At 41.9% G+C, this 21,948-nt stretch overlaps 2 protein-coding genes across 5 annotated transcripts in view; one reads left to right on the top strand and one right to left on the bottom strand.

Moving 5' to 3' along the window:
* atp8b5a (ATPase phospholipid transporting 8B5a) overlaps positions 1–15,037 on the bottom strand; it is a 29,096-nt gene extending 14,059 nt beyond the window's left edge. Inside the window, exons 1-4 of the mRNA XM_058636397.1 lie at positions 14,917–15,037; positions 4,841–4,922; positions 4,235–4,293; positions 1,632–1,745 (exon numbers count right to left, since the gene is read on the bottom strand). Of these exons, the coding sequence (XP_058492380.1) occupies positions 1,632–1,745; positions 4,235–4,293; positions 4,841–4,883 (216 nt within the window). The 5' untranslated portion in view covers positions 4,884–4,922; positions 14,917–15,037. The remainder of the gene's footprint in view (positions 1–1,631; positions 1,746–4,234; positions 4,294–4,840; positions 4,923–14,916) is intronic.
* A 2,583-nt stretch (positions 15,038–17,620) lies between these two features.
* LOC131463636 (metal transporter CNNM4) overlaps positions 17,621–21,948 on the top strand; it is a 43,482-nt gene continuing 39,154 nt past the window's right edge. For 2 of the 4 annotated variants that reach the window (XM_058635470.1, XM_058635468.1), the window contains exon 1: positions 17,621–19,078. In XM_058635470.1, the coding sequence (XP_058491453.1) occupies positions 17,665–19,078 (1,414 nt within the window). In that variant the 5' untranslated portion in view covers positions 17,621–17,664. The remainder of the gene's footprint in view (positions 19,079–21,948) is intronic. The other 2 variants (XM_058635472.1, XM_058635471.1) reach the window with 1 other exon arrangement.

Below are 21,948 nucleotides of genomic sequence, written 5' to 3'. Positions count from 1 at the left end.
CTTTGTTCATCCATATCCTCTTTGGTAACCACAGAGCTTCACTCTGAGAACTGTGAACGTGTCGTGTTCAATTGCATGTGTGCGATTCTCACGGCTCGGCCTCTTTAATGTGGTGCTCAGAGAAATGAGGACGAGAGACAGAGCGGAGAACAAATCTCAGGTCCTTCAGAGCGTTTTAAAAAGTCTTAGAGGACATTGTAAAGTCTTAAACTCATGTTACAGAGTTTGTACATTTATTTTATGCCTCACCTATTGCAACGAGCCAGTACGTCACAAGAGAAAGAATTGTATAATTTGCATGTTATTACGTTTTTGTTTTTTTTAACCTGTCCTGTCCAGTACCCAGGACATGTAATATGGTTGACTGCAGACAAGGGGAAGGGGAGTGCGGGGAGGAGGGAGGGAGGGAGGGGGGAGAGAGAGAGAGCGAGAGAGAGAGAGAAAAAAGAGAGCAAGAGGGAGAGAGAGCAAGAGAGAGAGAGGAAGGTGGACAACAGTATAGTGCATGGGTTAGTAACATTGAATTGAAATTATATAAAATAGACAGAACATACTTGGTAAGACAAACCATAGACAACATTAGATTGATATTCAGGTACAGTTTCTATAGTAATTGTTAACAACCACATCACGAGAGTGTGTCCGAGCTTACAACAGCTATATCAGTTAAGTATAATTTATCTTAGTGTGTTAGTGTGTGTGTGTGTGATCGCGCATATCCGTATATATGTGCAGGGGTTGTCATTAGGTGTGATTGGAATCTGGGTGGGAGACCGTGCCAATGCCCGGCCAGTCCCCAGCGACGGGCCGATGATGATCCAGCCATACAGGGCAGGAGAGGCCCACAGCCACTACCCCCCAGGATAGCAACGCATCCACCCCGCAGGGGGCCAGTCGGAGGAGTGCGAGGCGGAAGCCCCCCACCCACGGTCGCCGGGAGGGAGCCAGCGGCGGTAAGACCACGGACAGAGGCCAAACCACCCCACACCCAGGCAGGCCGCAGAGGCCCAGGACCCCCGCGCCCAGAGCCCGAGCGCAGGGGACCAGATCCCCCACGTCCAGCAACGCAGATGGGGGTGAGCAGGAATCGGGCGCTCGGGAGCGCACTCACAACCACCACCCAGCCCACCAGTGAATGATTTGGTGGTGTGTGTGTGCGTGTGTGTGATGTGTGATATGGGGTATGTTGGTATCTAGTGTGCAGTTAAAATGGCGGGGGAAGATGTGGCACGGGCGCCCCACTGCTGGCAGACAGTGGAGCTGTCGACGTGTCTCTCGACCACCAGGCCTTAATGTCTAACATGCGATAAAATGTTATTACGCTTTTAATGTCAGTATGAAATTGCTTGCTGGATAGATGGAAGCCTGCACGACGTGTGTGTGTGTGTGTGTGTGTGTGTACCTGTTACCTCTTCAGGACATCTTTCCTGGCATAAACACTGATCATTAGTCCTCATTGAGAACAAACTAATGAGGCAGAATCTAATTTCTGAGGACCTGATTAAGTTTATGGCCTAATTGTAGTTAGGTCAAGGTTAGGGTCAGACATTATCTGTTTATGATTAAGGTTAGCGATAAGGCTTTGTTTAGCTGTGTGTGTGTGTGCGTGCGCTTGTTTGTGTTTCTCTGACCTGAAGCACCAGCAGAAAGAGGAAGTAGGCATTTGCGATCCTCTGGAATTGCTCAAACAGGTTGAGAGGTAGGAAGGTGAAGAGGTTGTACTTGGAGGTCTTGATGGCGTTCGTCTGGCAGAGGTGTAAGAGGAGAACGTGTGACTTCATTTCAAGGAATGATGTTGTTTGGTGGTTTATTGAAGCTGGTTATCAAGCTCTGCAGAATTCATTTGAATCAGGTGTATTTTAGCAGGCCAGCATCTAAAACATGCAGAGCAGTGTTCCTGATGGACAGGGCTGAATGACTTTAGCCACATATTAGTACTGACAGATACTGAGAATACATTTGGATTTAGAATATAATTCTTATGTCAAGTTTCTGTTGAATATTCACTGTGTTCATAAAATAAAATCTATTCCAATGCAAAGTGGAGAACTTAAATTGCCTCCAACATATATGAACAATTGTAGAGAAACGTAGAACTATCAAAAATAGCACAGTTTTCACAAAAGCTGTGAACATGTGACCAAAATAAACAAAAACTTGTTGTGGACAAACTGTGTGATTTGTTTAAAATACGATTTGTAATAAACTGCGGTTTCCATTTGAAAATGATTTAATTGTTCAGCCTGACAATTTTTTTATTTTTAGATTCACTGCACTTCCAACAAATCTAACATTTCAATTTATGAGTTAAAGCTGGGGTAGGTAACATATCTATGGTGTTGCCGATCAATATGTCCATGATAATCTTTCAGCATATTGAATACGCATTGATCTGAGAGAGTATTCCTGACTAAAAATAACTTATTAAGGATTTAGTTAGATTCCCCCCCCCCCCGAAATAGTTGAACAATGAATCAGAAAAACGGAGGGAAATTTGACAGAAATCCTTGTATTTCTGCGTCATTATGATAAGCACAGAAAGATCATTATCATCCATTTTACATTCTACCTACATCATTTTCTGCTAGTGGAGCAAAAAACAACAGCATTAAAATAGCTCCATGGGACAGAAAACCATGAGTGCAAAAGTAAATACTGGCACTGATAATGAGCATGTTCGTTTGGGCTGTAGTGTGTGTGTGTGTGTGTGTGTACAGTACGTTGTGTCACTTTGCTTTGTGTGAATCCCTTTAACATTTACAGGCCATTTTTCATAAATGTGGCCCCATGTATACAGAATACTGATGGTAGGTCATCACAAACGTTTGCCTTTGTTTATGGCTGTTTAAATGTGTGCGAACGCAGATATAAATACAGATGTTTGATTTGTGTAATGCGAACGAAAAGCAGAACAGGATTCCAGGACCAAGAACCTGGAATTCTGTATGACAACAAAGATACTGAATACTGCCATAAGTTAAGCACGTCTCAACTTGTGGAGGTTATATGTTGAAAGAACTCAGCTTGACTCTCTGAGGTTTTGTGGTCTGCAGAGAGGAATGCTTCACAGATGTTTGACTTCACTTCAGTCTAATCTGGTGGGAGTTGTTTACTCTGCGACAGGTGGATCTTATCAGGGAGCTGAAAGCTCCGAGCAGCCGCTGGACTGCGACGCCCATGTCACTTTATCACTGAATCTCTTCGCTAACAACTCTGCCAACAAACCGAGGATTGCTGAAGATACTCAAGTTGAACAAATGAGACTTTACAGCCTTTGTGGTATTTCCCGCACATTTTTAATCTGTCAGATTAATTAAGTAGGGGAAAAAATACATGAGCTTTTCCATGTTTTCAGTTCAGATTTCAGTTATATATTAGTAATATTTGAATTTATTTAGTCACTTTTGCATTTGTCATTTCGTGAAAACGAATGAAAAACATGAGGAGGAAGCCACAGGCGTTTTTAACCAAGGCTGTTGTAGGGTTGCACTTCTGCCACGTTCTTTCTTACTTCCTCTTCTTCTTTTGGGGTCGCCACAGTGGATCACCTGCCTCCATCTTGCCCCGCCTCTTGTGTCCTCTTCTGTTACACCAACTGTCCTCTCAACATCCCTGAACCTTCTCTGTGGTCTTCCTCTTTTCCTCCTGACCGGCAGCTCCATCTCCAACATCCTCTCTCCAATAAAATCACTTTCCCTCCTCTGCATGTGACATCTCAACCATGCCTCTCTTACTTATTTCCAAACTGTTTTTTTTTTTAAAACGTCCCGCTCAATAAACCTCTCGCATAGTTGATCGTCTGTTGAACTCTGGCTGCTGCTTGCTCTGTTCAGGTTCACTAGCTTCATGCTGTCATTTGGTCTCATGGAAGCATTTAAAACATATCTGGTTACTAAGCCACAACACATTAACCAATCGTGTGTTTTACTTCCTGAAAAGTAACTGTGGTAAGTGATGCTGAGTTTTGTCCTTGACCACAGTGACCGAGTGCACAAACCGATGATTCTATGTAGCGGGGATTTTGGCCAACCTCCAGTCTGATAATGTCCTTGACACACCCCAAACTAGAGTCTCTCTTGTAAATATGTGTCCTAACTAAATGGTGGCGAACTGTTTGTAAATCCTCTTCTTGGACTGGAGCACAACAGGAGCGTCAGTGTTTCCTGGGTATCTCTGAGTGAGTGGAAGGCATCAACAACACTCCTCACATACAGACACACAAATGAGTACTTACTGCATATTTAAAGGACAGGTTGTACTCTCTGTCATTGGCACGGAGTTTCCTCTCCAGCTCTGATTAGAGAAAAAAACAGAACAGGGATATTTTCATTTACATGAACGCACAAGTTTTGCATTACGTGTATAAGTTTTATCATCACGGTCCAGCTGTGTAATGAGAACCAAACCCTTAAACCCAGCAGAGGAAGAGTAGAAAAACCGGTTGAGTTAACACTCTTATTCAATCCATTCAATATTTATTTAAAACTGTTGTTTTTCAGTTTGTTATGTTTTTTGAGATAAAATGATCTTGAAAAAAAAGTGTTTCCTGGTTTATTTTTTACTTTAACTGTAAAATCTTTGAATAAATAAAATCTGTTTAAACACTATTTTGCATACTGATATTCTACAGACTGAAGAACATGTCTTTGTTTCTCACAGATCTGCACAAATATAATACAGTAATCACTTTAAATATGTTATTCAAAAGAAATATATAAAAGATATTCATTCTGAATCGTTCAGCCCTACTTTCATCTGATATTTGATAAATGGCAGAATCTTTATATTATGAGGTCTGATTGTATTTGAAGAGCTGGGGATCCACATGATCAAGACTTACCTCTCTCTTTCCTGCTGACACAGTCGAGGCCAAAGAAAGACATTATCTCCTCCTCCTGCTGCTATTTGTCCATCCTATCAGTCTGTGAGGAAAGATGGAGAACGATAGTGTCACATCCTGGGAAATTAAAGTGAGTGATGCAAGAAATGATCGCACACAAGCATTTTCCGTAATGTGCTCTATGAGGTCATCGTTTACTCCCCAGTTGTATGGCTTTTTAAACTATGGCTGGAGAAGGTTTTACTGGAGGTTGGAGTGAAAAAAAAGTGTGAAGATCATTGTAAGAGGTGTGTATTAAAACTGAAGAGGAAAAAGCTGTATAAACTTAAATTAACAAGGAAATAGACAACTTTATTGTCCCTCGCAGTTCCAGGTGTATTGTTTCAGCAGCAGACACCAGTAAGGACACAAGTACTTTACCTCAGAGACTGTGTCGAGTCATTGTCATTGTTTTTTATACTATATATAATGATATAATATAATGACTAAGAGTCTTAGACTTAGAGGGAACCAACATAAACATGTGTGGTGTCATTTTTTTGCCTTTTTAACATGTTAATGACATTTTTGATGAGGATGAGGGGAGGATTCGACATTGTTTCACAGTTCAGTTGTAAGCGTTGTGTGTGTGTGTGTCATTTATTGCCTGACAATGCATCAAAACAAACATTTATCACCTAATTATGTACCTCATCAGTTATTTTAGTTAATACTGTCACCAGGGTGTGTGCTCATATGTTGATCCCTGCTACGTTATGTTTGGTTAGTCATTTCATGATCAAAACATTTGGTAATAAAATCAGTCATTAGACGCAGCCTAAATTCCACTGCTAAGCCTTGTTTTCACTCACAAAAGGTGAGACAGCTATATCTATAAAGACAAAGGACCAAACTGTTGTACATTGATTTAGCATGTTAAGTGTTTTCTTTCGTTATCTCTTCCTCCTCATTGAAACTAATATTTCCGTCCTGTCAGATCACTGTTGTATTGCAAGGTCAGGTGGAGAAGTGTGTGTTACCGTAGAAATAATGTATGATTGACGTATGACTATGAAAAAAAGAAAGAAAATAAAATGACTAAAGTGCAAATGTGGTTATAAGGGCGATGTTTAAAAGGTAGGTTGTTTTGTAGGCCCTGCCCCTCAGCTGCACTTTCCAGGATGATGTCACAGTTTGAGCTAAAAATATCAGCCACATGTGTTTGTCGAAGAATGTGTGTGTTTTAACGGGAATGCCAAAGTGCTGGAAAAAAGAAAAAAAAAACAAAAAAAAAACAGACCATGCCGTGTCTGTATCCTCTCTTTGAGAAAGCCCAAGCTCTATGCAAACAGTCCACCTATTCATTGCCTGTAAAACTAAATGAACCACCCTGTTGCTATTTCACAGCCAAACATGTGCGACTCAGAAACCCGGGGGGGCGGGGGGGAGACAGAAAAAAAAAAAAGTGACATTTAAACTCATAATGTTCACCATGAAGATTTAACAAGGCTTTAACAAAGAACGTCAAACTGCAGGGCTGGAACAGTAATGATTCCCCTGACTTACAATGAAGAAGTTGGGAAACTTGAGAGAAAGACTTTAAAGGGGACATATTATACCTTATTTCCCCCATTAAAATAGTTCCCTGGTGTCCTAATGAACATGTCAGTGACATGCCTTGGTCAAAATACCATAAGGATGAAGCACAATAGCATTTCAATAACCCTGCTAAACCCGCCCCTTTCAGAACGCTCGGTTTTCGTGCATGGTCCCTTTATATGCAAATGAGACACAGGCAAACACACACCCACTTTTTCCAGGGGGTTTCTGATTTGTCCTCGTTACAGCGCTCACTCGCTCAGCTGCTTCTCGTCTCCCCCTCCCTCCACTAGTTCTCTGACAATATCAACATGGCAGCATGCGCAGAAAACAGCGAGAGTGCCGTCACAGGAAGAGACGTCCTACATAAGGATCGAGCCGAACAGTGCCGAACTGTAAATCAGTTAAATACACTTAGGGACAGCACAGCTGATCGCCACCGCTGATCGCCAGCAGCGCGCGGTGATCTGAATAAACTGGCGCTGTATCAGACCGGTGACTGTATGCTCCGGAGCTGGTGATCAGTTTAGGCAGCTCGCCGCTCGCCGCTGGCGATCAGCGGTGGCGATCAGCTGTGCTGTCCCTATGTATCCATGTGTCGGAGGTCTGTTCCTGTGACGGCACTCACACATACAGCGCCAGTCTAGGCAGCTCACCATTCGCCGCTGGCGATCAGGGGTGCTGTCTTTTTAACTGATTTTCACAGAGAGTGCAGCACCGCTGCACAGAGAGTGCAGCACCGCTGATCGCTACCGCTGATCGCCAGTGGCGAGCGGCATAAACGGCCGCTGTATGTGATCAGACTGAGTCTGTGCTCCGGTCATGGAGGGCGTACTGAAAAAATATTTTTACGTTATATTGTACGTCGGTGAAATACGTTCGCTGACTAAATCCGGCGACCGCTGGCCGCAGTTGATGCGAGGTGGTGCGAACACACGTTTGCTGACTTTATCCGGAACATTAGCTTCATATATAAAATCCTCTGAGGCTGGAAGTTTGTGTAAAACACTGTGCTCTACTGTGCAGCCACGAACAGCACACTTGTCCCTCCGCGTTGACATAATACCACTCTTCCTCCCTCGCCTGCACTCTCGCAGGGACAAGGTGGAGCTAAGGTGGAGCTCTCGAGAGTAAACTTACTGGTGGGGCGGTAACATTCGCGGTGAAATGCGCATGCTGACGTCATAAGCGCAGGGAATTCAACATCGCGTGTTTTATCGCCTATACTTACACTAAGGGGAACCACGAAAACATGACGGAGTATTCTTTTTCCACACTTTGGTGACTGGTAGGGCCTCCAGAGTCCCAAATATAAGTATTAAAATGGTTAAAAAGTTGATTTTGCATAATATGTCCCCTTTAATAAAACCTAAAAAAAAACATCACAAACTTACACTGTCTGTGAAGGTCATCCAGGTCACTGTAATCTATTCCTGACAGTCTCCTGAACTACTGTATATGGTCTGACAACACTCACTCAAAACATATTCTACACAACAAAACTGTAGATACTTCAACTGTTGGCTTGTGGTGGGGCTTCTGTGGGTTTTATAAATGGTCACTTGTGATGAAACGTATACGTGACCTGTAATCATAAAACATAAGATGCAAAAACCAAGTCACTAAAGGACAGTGACCTTTTGACTGAAACTACATCACTACTTCATACCATCCAGACATATTTGTGGAGAAGGTTAACAAGGCCCCAGTGGAACAGAGGAGTGATTGTTGGGGAGGCTGAAAAAGAACAATGTTGTTTAACGTAAACAACATTGTCCTGCCTCTCGCACATGTGCACACACACACACACACACACATACACACTTATGGCGCACGGTACAGCTCAAATCTACTCGTTTTGTTTTTGCTTTTTCACTGGGGTTAGTACCTGGTACGTGGTACTTTTTTAGTTGCAGTTGAACTGAGCTCTAAAATCGGATGTCGACAGATTGCCGGCCACTGATTGGTCAGAGTCACCGTCACTGGAAGAGTCATGAGCGCTGTAAACAGGTGCTAATCCCGACATTTAGCAAGGAAATGTCTAAAATGTCAACATTTAACAGAGGAGTCTGGTGTATTTAGCGACTGCACTGCTGCCGAATCACAAACCCCTTCCACCATATTTCAGTTCAGTGTTATGGTTATGCAGGAAGCACTGAACTAATCTTTTTAATGAACTCATCCTAATGATTCAGTCACACTGAAAACAGCTGCTTTACTCGTGACTAGTTTGTGTGTTTGGTGTCACGACATCACAGCAAGTTTTGTGCAGCCGTGCTATGACGACTCCGCCACTATAGCAAAGCGAGTAGAGTTGAGCCATGGCCAGCTGATTTGTGATGGAACTGTGTAGTGGAAAAGTGGCGTTACACTTTAAGTCGCAGGCAACAAACACTGGGCCTAATGTTACTGCAAGCAAACAAAGCGGGGAACCATTATCCCAGTGTCACAGTCACCTGTGACTTGCTTAACAGGTCAGAGGTCACACTGATGAATGGATGTATTGTCCCATCAATGATCTCTGGTTTCTCTACTGAACAGTGCTCTATTATCAAAACTGACCTGTCCTTTGCAGTGGAAAGGCTGAGGTCTCTCTGTGTGTATGTGTGTGTGTGTGTGTGGACAGATGCCTGTGTATTAAGTGGCTGAAGAGTCCTTTTGTCTTTTAAGATGGGTTGCATGTGCACTACAAGAGATGACTGGCAGAACTTAATTAACAACTATTTTGATCATAAAACAATTATTTCAAGAGAGGAAAATCACGAGAATGCGAAAATAATCATTAGCTGTGATCCCAGAAGACACTATAAAGCAGTTAAATGAAATCAAATACCTGATAAGGTACACTAGGGTAGTTTTGGACATTTTGTGTGATTCATTAAGAAATGTATATCAAAATATGTCAATAATGCAGCTTCAGTGAAGAGCAATAAAAGGAGAGAAAGGTATGTAGTAAAGTCTGCATATTTGTTTACAAAATCAAGGCTCCAACCTGTAACTTTTGCTGCCCTTAACCCTCACCTACTTCCTTAACCTAAATTAAAGGGTTGTGCTGAGCTGATACTCTTAATCAGCAGTGAGTGAACTCATTTGTCAATGGTTTGAATATAACAGACATGTTTGTATTTAAAGGTTACACCAGCGGAGAGATCATCATCATCTCTTCATGGCAATGAGACTTAATGGACTCTTAGAATAAACAAAGGGCTTTGGGTAAACTTTATGGGCTTCTCAGATTATAACTATCATAGATAAAGAGACAACAGCTGCAGTACATGGCTGAAAAAATTTAAACGGTTTCCCAATCCTCCACGAGCAGGACAAAGAGAGAACATTGAGTATCTTTATAGCCGTTCAGACTCTTTTTAGTTTTTGGTGACTATTTGTCTCTTGACAGTAATTAGAGTCGTATGTGCTTCGCATCACTGTGGTCATTTTGTTTTGTATTTTTGTCTTCAACTTAATACATTCTGAGCCCTATCTGCCCAATCCTTTGCATCAGTGGTTGTTTTTTTTTCTCACTGTGGTCGATTTGAATTTCTTTATTGAATAATATTACCATGAAAACCACGATTTAAGGAAACACAGACATTTCCATTCACAAACTTTAACAAAGCTTTCGCTGAAACTCACAGAAACCCTGCAGGTATAATCCTGTATTTTCCAACATTCTAAAACACAAAGCGTCTGCTTTGGATTATCAGTGGAAGACAACATTCTACGACGTAGAATACACTCTGCTGCAGCTCTATCATCAAGTACTTGTCTTATCAGGGCGCTGGCTAAAATAGCTCTCCTACACACTGCATGTTTCAGCACAAACTGACTTGAAGCACTAAGTACACAAACCTTTATGAGACATGCTGTGTATCTAATGACGAGTTGATAAATCATTAAAAGTACTTTCCCGGGCAGAGTTATGTCGTGGCTTCCAATCAATACAATCATTTAAAAGAGTACTCTTCATACATCTTAATAAAGTAGTAAGCCTATATCCATCCCAATTCTGTAATTTCTCTAAGAACTTCCCCTGTCAGCTTCTCTTTGTGGGTTCCACAGCACATCCTGTGTTGATACTAGGAACCTCAGATCATTGGCCAACACAATTAATATCCCCTTACAAAAGAAGGAAGGCGGGGGGAGGAGTGGAGTCCTGCACAGTAGCACAAAATCAAAACCCAAACTGCTATTTCCGTTGCAGGAAAGCGTTCAAGAAATTTGAATTTGGCCAAAAAAGAAAAACAAACGTTAATTGTGCAAACACTGTATTGTGTTTGTGTTGTTTCACCATGACGCACCTTCAGATTTCAGGCCAGAAATTGGTAACAGGAACTCAGTCAGAGGAAGTAGTGACAGTGAGTAGTTGACTGAAAAGTGTGTTGCTTAACAGTTCTTCTACAAACACCAGCAATAGAGCTCTTAATATAAATAAAATAGGATTGTTAATATTTATTTTTTTAACACAAAGGAACTCACATTCAGCTCCATGTTTAGAGGAGACAAAAAAAAGAGACCTCATTTATTCTGGTTGTTTATTTCACATTATTATTTAACCACTTTTGGTATTTGAGCACTGAATGCACTAAAAGGTCACCATTTTTACCGGTACACTTGTATTGTAAAATGTATTGTTATGCAAATTAAGTATGAAGGTCATACATTACACTTACACTCCTCCTGTTGTCAGTGTAGATCTGTTAAATCTCAGATGTGATCAGGAAGCCACTTTGTGCAGAGAACACGTAAATAATGCCACATTATGACGGATTTCCTGACCCATGAAGGATATCTATGAGAACCAGCAACGAGAAATACTGACGGATGAAACACCTGTCACTTAGTTTGTTCCCATCTTTGAATTTATACTTGAGAAAACCCTAATGACTACATCAGTGCGCCTCAGTCTGTGGATAACAGCAGTTTATATCCACAGTCAGTGTCAATAGTCACTGTTGTAAATCAATTTACTGATATAACAAGCAGAAACTCATCATCTGGGAACAGCCAGTAAGTGGAGGGTTATACATTTATTTATTTATTTATTTATTTAATTATTAATTTATTTAACAGTGCAGTCACTTGAAATCTTATAAGAGATAACAAACCCCTAATTTGTTCCACCTTTGTCTATGCAGGACAACAGAAACAAAACAAAAACAAAAATCAGAGCCATTTGATTGTCAACCTCAATCAAATGAACTGACACATTATGGTTCAAAATCATCATATCTGAAAGGGCTTTTTGAGGATTAAGAGGACTTTGGTTAAGGGTTAGGATGCTAAAATCACCCATGGGTGTCAAACTGGTACAGGGACTGATTTGTGTTTTGTTTTGTTTTTTTATCCTTATGTTGTGGCCCAGCCCCTGTGGGATTAAAGTTAGGGATTAGGGGTAAATGGTTAATTAGGGTTGGATTAGGGTTAAGGTACAGGCCAAGGAAATGCAATACTGTACAGTAAATGAGTATCTTCACAACTTCACAGACAGGCAGTCATCGTGGAGCCTAAACGGGAACCTGGCATTTGTTTGGTCATTTCCCACTTATCAGATTTTCTTCTTCCTGTTGCTCATAATGCACTGAAACGTCAACAGAATCAGTGTCAACCTGGCCAGCAGCCTGGCTGGATAAATATTTGGTTTGCACGAGACACTGATGAATACACTAAGTAAATCTGACAGTTTTTTTTTTACTGTGTATACTCTCGTTCTCGTATTCCAATGTATTCCAACACAACGTGGGAGGACAACCCGACTGCAACCTTCAAGAAAGACAACAAAATCTGGTCAATGCAACAACAAACGTGTCTAGACTGTACTATTTGGATGTATGCTTTAATGTATCTCCTTCAATTTTTTATACCACTTTTATTCCCTTGTTGTATCTCCCTACATCTTTTATTTTCGTTTAATATCTTTGCAAGAGTCCTTCTAGGGATGTCCGCATCTGCTGTAAACACCGTTGACGCCAAACTATGAATGAATCAGAATCGTGCATTTGAAAACATTAAAGTGAACTGATTTGTGACTCTGTTGATGAGTGAAGGCACATACAGATGTAACCGTATGGCTCATCGAGACCTTGTTTGCGTTTCACCGATGAAGGACATTCTCAAAGCGACAACAAGAACGTGAGATGCAGGTGATGTAACAAAGGCATAATACAGTATCAGCACTTTGAGCAAGAGCCCAGAGCGTTGCTGTGTAAAGCCCCAAACAATCAAACCTCTGAATAATTCACCTGACCTCTCAGGGCCACAAAGATGCCCATCCACTCATCTTACCTGATATCAACCTGACATTTTGATTGACCCTTGACCTTAGATAATAAAAGCCACTCCTGTGTCACATCGGTATACACATTAAGTTATTTGTTTGGATTTAATTCAAACAATGACCTCACATGGCACTTACTGAAGTTATTCATTTAAAGTCGTTTTCTGTCTCACTTTGTTACCTTTAATTTTTTACTCACAACATGCCGTTTGTCGGGTGGCCTTGTGTTTGTTGGTCCATCCCTTTGATTCTGACCTAAATATCTCAACAACTAGAACATGAAACATTTCAAAATTTCTATAGCACTATTTGGCAACCCTCAGATTTTCCTTCAGCACAACCACTGGGGTTCACAAATAATTTGTGGTTCTGATGAAATGTCTCGGATGAACTTAAATCCAGTAAACACAAGACATTCGTGTGAACCTCAGGGTTCAGTTTGTCCGATGGGACGTGACGTCATCAGCAAATACAACACCACTGTAAACACAGAAAAAAAACAGACGTGTACATGATACACATGATGATCCGTGTACACCAGAGCTACAAGGACAACTGGATTAACTAATAGAATATAAATATGACGCAACTATTTCGTTACAGGCTGTAAATAAGTTTATAGACTGCTCTATATTTGCATCACAGCACACAGAAGTTAATCTTGTGTGACTTTGCAATTTGAAATCCTTTGGATTGGTCACCTGTGACACCAATTTACCAAACAAGGCAGCAGTAGATGGCAGAAAACCATGTACTGAAAACAAACTGATTTGCTCCATGGAATATGGTGTGGGAGAGTTAGCGCTGTACCAGCATTGAGCTTTCAGCTGCAAAAGGCTGTCTATTGGTGAGATGAAGTGGTGGACACTTCTTTTTAAGATGTCTTAGACTTTAAAAAGCACAGATTATCCGCTGAGTCTTTTGTCAAGTCGCTAAAAATCCGTTTTTCTTTCTTCTGTCCCTGCTGGCAGCAATGTTGTCAGTAGGAGAGTCGCGTTAAAGAACTGGTAATGGAAACACCAACATTTTGAGAAACCTCTCAAATATCGTTTCTCGGAAAAAAAAACATTTTTATGCTTTCATGAGGTGGTTTTTCCAGACATATCGATATGAAAGTTTATCGCACAGGTGTTTGACGCGTTTACACGTCACCGGACATGACGTAAGGGGGGGTCACATGAGCAGTTGACTTTCGTCTTCTGTTGAAAACAGTCGCAGCAACAGCAGTGGCGGCAATCGAGATCACTGTTCCAAAACCAAGGAAACACAAAATGCTTTTGGCCATTCCTTTCCTCAAGGTGGAGTCTCATGGGACGAGATTTGACGAGAAACATGGGATGTCGCAAGACTAGACTTTACGAGAATTACGACTCATATGCAAAACACCCTTCAATGCACAGCTGCATGCAGCAATTGGACACTGACGCACGATCTCATTTCCAAGGAAGAATAGTGCAAATGATCCTCAAAGTGCACAGACAACACGAATAATTACGTATTCTCAACAATGAAAGGCTGATTAATTAGACTTGTTTGAAACATTTCATTGGGTGTCTTGAGAGCTGATGTCACGTCACACGAAATGATCTGTATCATCACTGACGCGGAACATGAATGTGGAGTGAAAAACTACAGAAACTACTCATGACTGACATCACTGCTGACGCGCACAGTCACTGGGGTCGGTATGAGTGTAGACCGATGGTTTGAGCTTTAATCGTCATTTATTATCATCATTCCCGTGAACACACAGAACTGTTGTACTCTACGCAACATGATATACAAGAACACTCGGCGCACAACTTTGTTCAATGGACAAAAACCAAAGCAACCAGCTGTTGTTGGCGGTTGTTCCGGGGGGAAAAACTACGATTAATGAAAAACAGTCAGATAGAAAAGCGCAGCTGAGTTTGTTTCCCCTCCCTTTCTCAAACCCACACTCTCCACCTCTCTTCTTCTTCTCCTCTCCCTTTTCATTCTTTCCGTTACTTTCTCAGATAAAGAGACTCTGGAGGGAACGAAGCGGCGACGAGGAAGGAGAGAGTGAATTAAGAGACAAAGCGCACCCACTCACTACAGCTTCCTGTGCGTTTGTGTGCCTTTCTTACTCTGCCCTTCATCTGTTTACTTTCTCCCTGAGTTTGTTAACTCCCCCGCAGGCGTCACCTTGACCCGGCGCGCCTCCAAGGTCAGAGAAAAGTGGGGCAGAGGCGCGTCTTCTTACCGTGCGTCCTGTGCGGCGCGTCCTGGCTGTGATCCTGCGAAGAATCCAAAAAGTCTCTCAACTACGAGAAGTAAGCGAGGACCAATATTTTCCTCCTGCTCTCTCATTACTCCCCTCCTCCTCCTGCGCTCCCCTCCCGCTCACACGCCCTCCCCTCCTCTGTTTTTCTCCTCCCATCCTCTTCTCTCCACCCACCTCTCCTCGCTTGGTTAATTTGGCAAGAAGTCTTCAGCACCAGGAGCAGAGGCAAGATTACAATTCAGAAGTCTGTGAACGCTAGTGTGGTGGGTGAATTGTGAAGGAGACACGACGCCTTTTTACCAAAACACCACTTTTTCTTTGTGTCATCACTTTAAATCACCCCTAAATATTGTAATGTGTCATGGATTCACTGTAAAAACAACAACAACAACACTATGGCAAGTTGTTAAACTCAGCTTGAGTAAAATTGAAATATAAAACAAAAAAATGGGTTGTCAGAAAATGCTGAAAAATCAGTGTTTGTCAAACCTAGAAAAGACGACGCTCTCACATGTCTCGTTTTGTCCACAAACCAAAATGATTCAGTTTTAATGATTTCTTGGTTATCTGGAGCAAATAAACCAGAAAATATTCACACTAAAGGAGCTGAAAAAACACACAGAAACAGGTTTTAATTCTTCAGAAAACACAAAAACTCAAAATAGTTGACGGTTAATGTAGTAATCGATTAATGGAGTAATCGTTTCAGCCCTATTATTAGCATTGTCATCTGTCACGTTAAAGCTGCAGTGCATAACTTTTTGTTGTTGATTTTAACTGAGGGAGCGTTTGCGTGTAAACCGATACTGATATCACAAAGTATCTACCAATAGGGATATTAGTCCGCTTAGTCATTTTAGACCATTTATGAGCTATGAAGTTATTAACAACACATTTGTGCTGAGTCATTTCAAAGATTTATCAGTCAATATAAAAATACAAACAAAAAACACATAGATTGGCACTGAATAATTATGTGAATGAGCAAATGTGCTGACTGATGGTAGCATTACATTTTAAATTTAAAGTTATTTAAGTAAAAAAGAAGTTAACAGAAAAACTCACTGTATCTGATGTTTGTTTGTTTTTTTGTTTTTTTGGCCACTCCATACACACCTACCTACCCTAACCATGGTGGTAAAGTGGAAGGTATAAAATATACCACAGAACAAACAGACAAATCATAAATAAGCAACACAATACACAAGACCAGAGCAGAAAAGCAGAATATTATGTTAGAGAATTGACGGGGGACCTTCTAGCAAGAAAGTTTATCTTACTAGGGGTGACCTTACCTCAGTTCAGCCTGGCTCCCAGTCAGAAAAGTGTTTCACAATTGTTAATATAGTGCATCAGTTTACTTTGAACACAAGAGGGAGCTCTGACTTCAGTAAAGACACAGTGGGACAGGACAATGTAGGTGCAGTTTGAGTCCTGTTGGATCTTGGTTCTTTGTTATCTAAAGTCTCAGGGCACCAGCAGATTTGTTTTTATGAATCTTTTTGAATAGAATTATGTGACTGGAAGTTGCTCTTGTATATTAACAAGCTGTCAATGAGTTTTAACTCATACAGTATGTGTATGTAATGATCAAGCATGTCTTGAATAAACGTAGTGTTAACAGACCTTTTTCACTGCAGATATTTCTCTTCATGAAATAGTAGAACAAATGTCAGTTTTAACACTCTACTCAAGCTGGGTTTTCTTTTTTTGAAAATTGTATTTTAAAACTGTATAGATGTTTCCCATATTTTCTGGTTGTGTTCCTTGACAAATAATTATACTGTATGGTCATTATAGCATTGCTACAACAACAAATTCAATGGTCACTTAAGACTTTTGCAATGTGTTGTATAGTAGTATTATACTTAGTGTATTGATTTATAACATTACTATGTAAGTGAACATATTTTTGCTGATGTGTTTTATCAAAAATGTTCCTTCATTATAAGTCATTTTACAGAGAACAGAAAACTGCAAGGCTGCAAACAAGCGTTAGGTTCGTTATCCATGGGTCTCACAACTACTACTAACTACTAACAAGGAAATGGGTCATTTTACATTGAGTAATAACTCATTACTCATGCTGTTTCCTTTCATCTGTGCCTGATCTACTTTGCCTGTCTTTGATCTGCTCTTTCAATGCATTTCCTATTGGAGAAAAGTTGCAGGAAAAGTTGAATTATTTCAAAAAAGGGGGAAAAATCTGACAAAAAACATTGAAATAGGACTAAGAGTGTCTTGAACAAATTGAATCTGTTGATGTAGGAATTATTAAAATCAGCTGAATAATGCAGGAGGAGATAACAACCTCGGATAATGACATTATAAGAACAGGAAAACAAAGCTTAGAATTCTCAAATAATAATCAGTGTAAAGTCATTAGTTTGCATGTTTGTTGTTCTTAATGAGTGACTGGGGAAATGAAGATAAATACCATGTCCACATTTTTGCCTCATTTAATCAGATCATGAAAATGAACTGAATTTAAAAACAAGCCAATTAAATGTTAAAAAGAAAAAAAAAATCAGTGTGGTCCTCCTTAAAATATCAAACAACACCAGTCTACCTTAAAAACTAAGACTAAGGGGGCTCGGTTAAAGTTTGTGAGTGACGTTGACGTAAGTGATTGGCTGTATTCTCGGGGTATGCAAATTACGTTGGGGGTGGGCTCGTGGAGATGAGTAGGTGACGTCAGTTCCCCCGTTCGCAGTGAGCGAAACAAACATGGCGATAGATTCGAGTGGATGGGGCTTTACAATAACTTTATTCGTGTTTTGTTGTGTTTTTGCGGAAACGCATGCCCAGGCGGCGGTTTCGGAGTCGAGAGGAGTCACTCGGATACTCGGCATGAGGTTGGAGAAGAGCGTCACACCGGCCGGGACTACGGAGAAAGGGGTTATTCAGGTGACCGAGGGCAGCGACATCCTCTTCAGGTTCTACGGGCTCCACTTGTTCCCTAACAGCTCGGCGCTCCTCAGCTTCGCGGAACTGTACTCTAGTGACAAAGAGGACGATAAGTTTGGCTCCGTCGAGGTCCCTCTTAACAGGACTTGTCCCGAACACACGAAGGATATAGTAATCAATGGGGTCATGGAGGTAAGCAACAAAAACACCGCCGGGATTGTCAGCCTCAAAATCAAGCAGCTCCGCAAGAGCGAGGTGGTAAAGGTGTTCGGCTTGTGCGTCCGCGACACTCAGGAGTTGGAGGAGACGTGGCACCTCCTGGACGAGAAGGACGGCAGACTGCGGGTGGTGGAAGTGAAGAAGTCCTTGCTGCCCATCTGGCTGCAAGTGATCATCATCTCCTTCCTGCTGGTGCTGTCCGGTATGTTCAGCGGTCTCAACCTGGGGCTGATGGCGCTGGACCCAATGGAGCTGCGCATCGTCCAAAGCTGTGGCACCGAGAAGGAGAAGAAATACGCCCGGAAGATCGAGCCCATCCGTAGGAAGGGTAATTACCTACTGTGTTCACTGCTCCTCGGTAACGTCCTGGTCAACACCACCCTCACCATCCTCCTGGACGACCTCACAAACTCTGGTATTGGCGCTGTGGTCGCTTCCACCATCGGCATCGTTATTTTTGGCGAGATCGTCCCTCAGGCGCTGTGCTCTCGACATGGATTGGCAGTCGGTGCAAACACCATCATGGTCACCAAACTGTTCATGCTGCTAACCTTTCCTCTGTCATGGCCCATCAGTAAGCTCCTTGACTGTGTCCTTGGGCAGGAGATCGGCACCGTGTACAACCGAGAGAAGCTGGTGGAGATGCTAAAAGTCACCGAGCCTTACAATGACCTGGTGAAAGAGGAGCTCAACATGATCCAAGGCGCGCTGGAGCTCAGGACCAAAACTGTGGAGGACGTCATGACGCCGATCAACGACTGTTTCATGATCCACAGCGACGCAGTGTTGGACTTTAACACCATGTCTGAGATCATGGAGAGCGGCTACACGAGGATTCCTGTGTACGATGACGAGCGCTCCAACATCGTCGACATCCTGTATGTCAAGGACCTGGCTTTCGTGGACCCGGACGACTGCACCACCCTGAAGACCATCACCAAGTTCTACAATCATCCGGTGCACTTCGTCTTCCACGACACCAAACTGGACTCCATGTTGGAGGAGTTCAAGAAAGGTTTGTGGAAATCACACGTTGTTATGCAATTTAGAGACACAGGCCCAGAGAGTCAGGTGTCAGTGCTTCACCAGGTAGAAGAGAGCATCAAGGAGCTGTGGAGTAGTAGTGTGTATTTTGACAGAACCTGAGATCTTGTGACCTCTTGTTTGGTGAGATTATTCCTAACATTGCTCTGATTGTGATGGGCACTAGGTATCTTAAAGTTGATGAACACAAATTATTCTGCTACTTTCCAGGTTGAAATAATCACTTCCATTTTATGCAATGCATCTTCCACCTTCTGGCTGCGTTTGTTTGTGGGTAACATACACAATAGAGTACAGATTTTGGTGAAAGGTTTTTGGGATTTGGCCCAAAGACAAAATAATGTATGGTTGTGGTGGGGAGTCGGAACTGAATTATTATTATTATTATTTTTAAACAGTTAATCTTGCCAGATAATAAACTGAGAAGCCTTTGCAGGGGTTTGTGCTCCCCCATTGCTTTTTCTAGTTTTAGTTTTGGGATGTTGCTTGGTCAAAGCAATCATGGCTGCGGATGGTTCTACTTCTTACTTATACATTTTCCATTGTGAAAATGTAATAGATTGGAGAAAACAAAATTGGTTTAATGAGCAATCAGGAGGCTATCACCATTTTTATTTACCTTAGACCCCATTGTGAAGTAAGAGAAGAGAAGAAAAGAAGAAGCACATTTTACAGTTGACATGATATAGCTGCGGCTACTCTGTGCACCAGGCGTTTTATTCAGAAGCTGTCTCTGTGTGCCAAACCCCACATGTGTTTTGATGTCATAAATATATGAGTTTTAAATTACATGGTGGAGGTGACATTTTTCGAAGCAACTCAAGTTGCCATCGTTATCTTTTTCTTTATTCAGTCTGTTGACATTCATGATAGGATTACTGATTACAAAATAGGTTTTATTTCTTGCAGCCCCACAATATAAACATGACCCACCTTACAGGGGCAGAAAAGACACTAAAGCTGTGTTATTTCTCACAGATATGTCCCACCTCAGAAATCACACAGTCAGAGTTGTGCTTGGTGATATGAGAAACATTTCCCCATTTCACTTCTCTTTCTTTTTCTGCTGCTTTTCCTCTTTCAAGACAAACACACTGCTCTTAGGGGGACATACACACTGACGCCACCCCCTACAGGGATATGTTTTTCCTCTCGCAGGCATCTTGTCTCAAGGTCACAGACAGTAGACACATACTTGCTGTGTCTGTAGCTCAGCACCGTGAGGAGGGAGAGATTGTGATTACTGGCATAGTATCATCAGTGTTCAGCTGTAAGATGTTCTGACAAAATATGCACCAAATATGCTGGCACTCACAGCGCTACTTTTAGCCTTTCCCTCTCACTCATAATAACTATCTCTAAATTTACACTTTCTCTGTTATGTTGCACTGAGTTCTCAGCAGCTACTGTTAACCACCTTTTGAGTTGCTGCTGTGGTGGCGAATGTCACTGAGTGACATTTGGCCATGAAATGGCTCTGTGGCGCATCTAAGTAGGTGTGGCTAGCAAGGTGGGAAGATTTGGCAAAAGCTGAACACATGCACGCACACACACCACAAATCTATTCACAGAGCTGGAAACAGTCCACATTGGCTCTAAGATTGGCAGTGTAGAGATTTATTCTGAATGAAAATACACTGTAAAGAAACAGTGTTATCACACCAGAGAAAGATTAGTTCCCTAGTTGTACTGGATTCCATATACTGTACATCATGTATATGAAATATACCTGCAACCCTTTATATTTATATTATATGTATTTATTGAATAGCTGTATTTAAATTTGAATTGCTTTTGAATGTACAAGGTGTCAGGAAATCTCCTGCGGACCTCACCCCCCGTGTCTTGTGACCCGACGAGATCCTAGTTTTGAACCCACTGAGCCATCCTGAATTTACAAGATATATCCTTTCAGCCACATCATGTGATTACTAAGCGTGCGAATCACAGGGTACCTCATGATACGATTTGATACACGATGCATCGTCCACGATACCAATAATATCACAATACAACGATTCTGTGACGATTCAGGCACTGGTATTTTTTATTTTATTTATTTTTATTTTTATTTTTATTTAAAGGGGACATATTATGCAAAATCAACTTTTTAACCATTTTAATACTGATATTTGGGACTCTGGGGGCCCTACCAGTCGCCAAAGTGTGGAAAAACAATACTCAGTCATGTTTTCGTGGTTCCGCTTAGTGTAAGTATAGGCGATAAAACGCTCGATGTTGAATTCCCTGCGCTTATGACGTCAGCATGCGCATTTCACCGCGAATGTTACCGCCCCACCAGTACGTTTACTTCGCAAGCTCCACCTTAGCTCCACCTTGTCCCTGCCAGAGTGCAGGCGAGGGAGGAAGAGCGGTATTATGTCAACGTGGCGGGACAAGTGTGCTGTTGGTGGCTGCACAGTGGAGCACAGTGTTTTACAGAGGATTTTATATATGAAGCTAATGTGCCGGAAAAAGTCAGCAATCGTGTGTTCGTGTGTTCGCACCACTTCACATCAGACTGCGGCCAGCGGTTGCCGTATTTAGTCAGGGGACGTATTTCACCGACGTACAAACACACAAATTGTTAAGAAAAGATCACATAGAGCTCATAACTGACCATTCTGACACGTCCTAATTAAACATATTTGTTCAGTACGTCCTCCATGACCGGAGCACAGACTCAGTCTGATACAATCACATAAAGCAGCTGTTTATGCAGCTCGCCGCTGACGATCAGCGGTGCTGCACTCTCTGTGCAGCGGTGCTACACTCTCTGTGTCACCGATAGCCTAAACTGCCGCTGGCGATCGCTGATCGGCAGCGGCGCGCTGAATAAAC

The sequence above is a fragment of the Solea solea genome, chromosome 8 (genome assembly GCF_958295425.1).
Source record: "Solea solea chromosome 8, fSolSol10.1, whole genome shotgun sequence".
In the NCBI taxonomy this organism is placed as follows: domain Eukaryota; kingdom Metazoa; phylum Chordata; class Actinopteri; order Pleuronectiformes; family Soleidae; genus Solea; species Solea solea.
The sequence above is the reverse complement of the archived record's forward strand: the minus strand, read 5'-3'. Positions and strand labels throughout refer to the sequence as shown.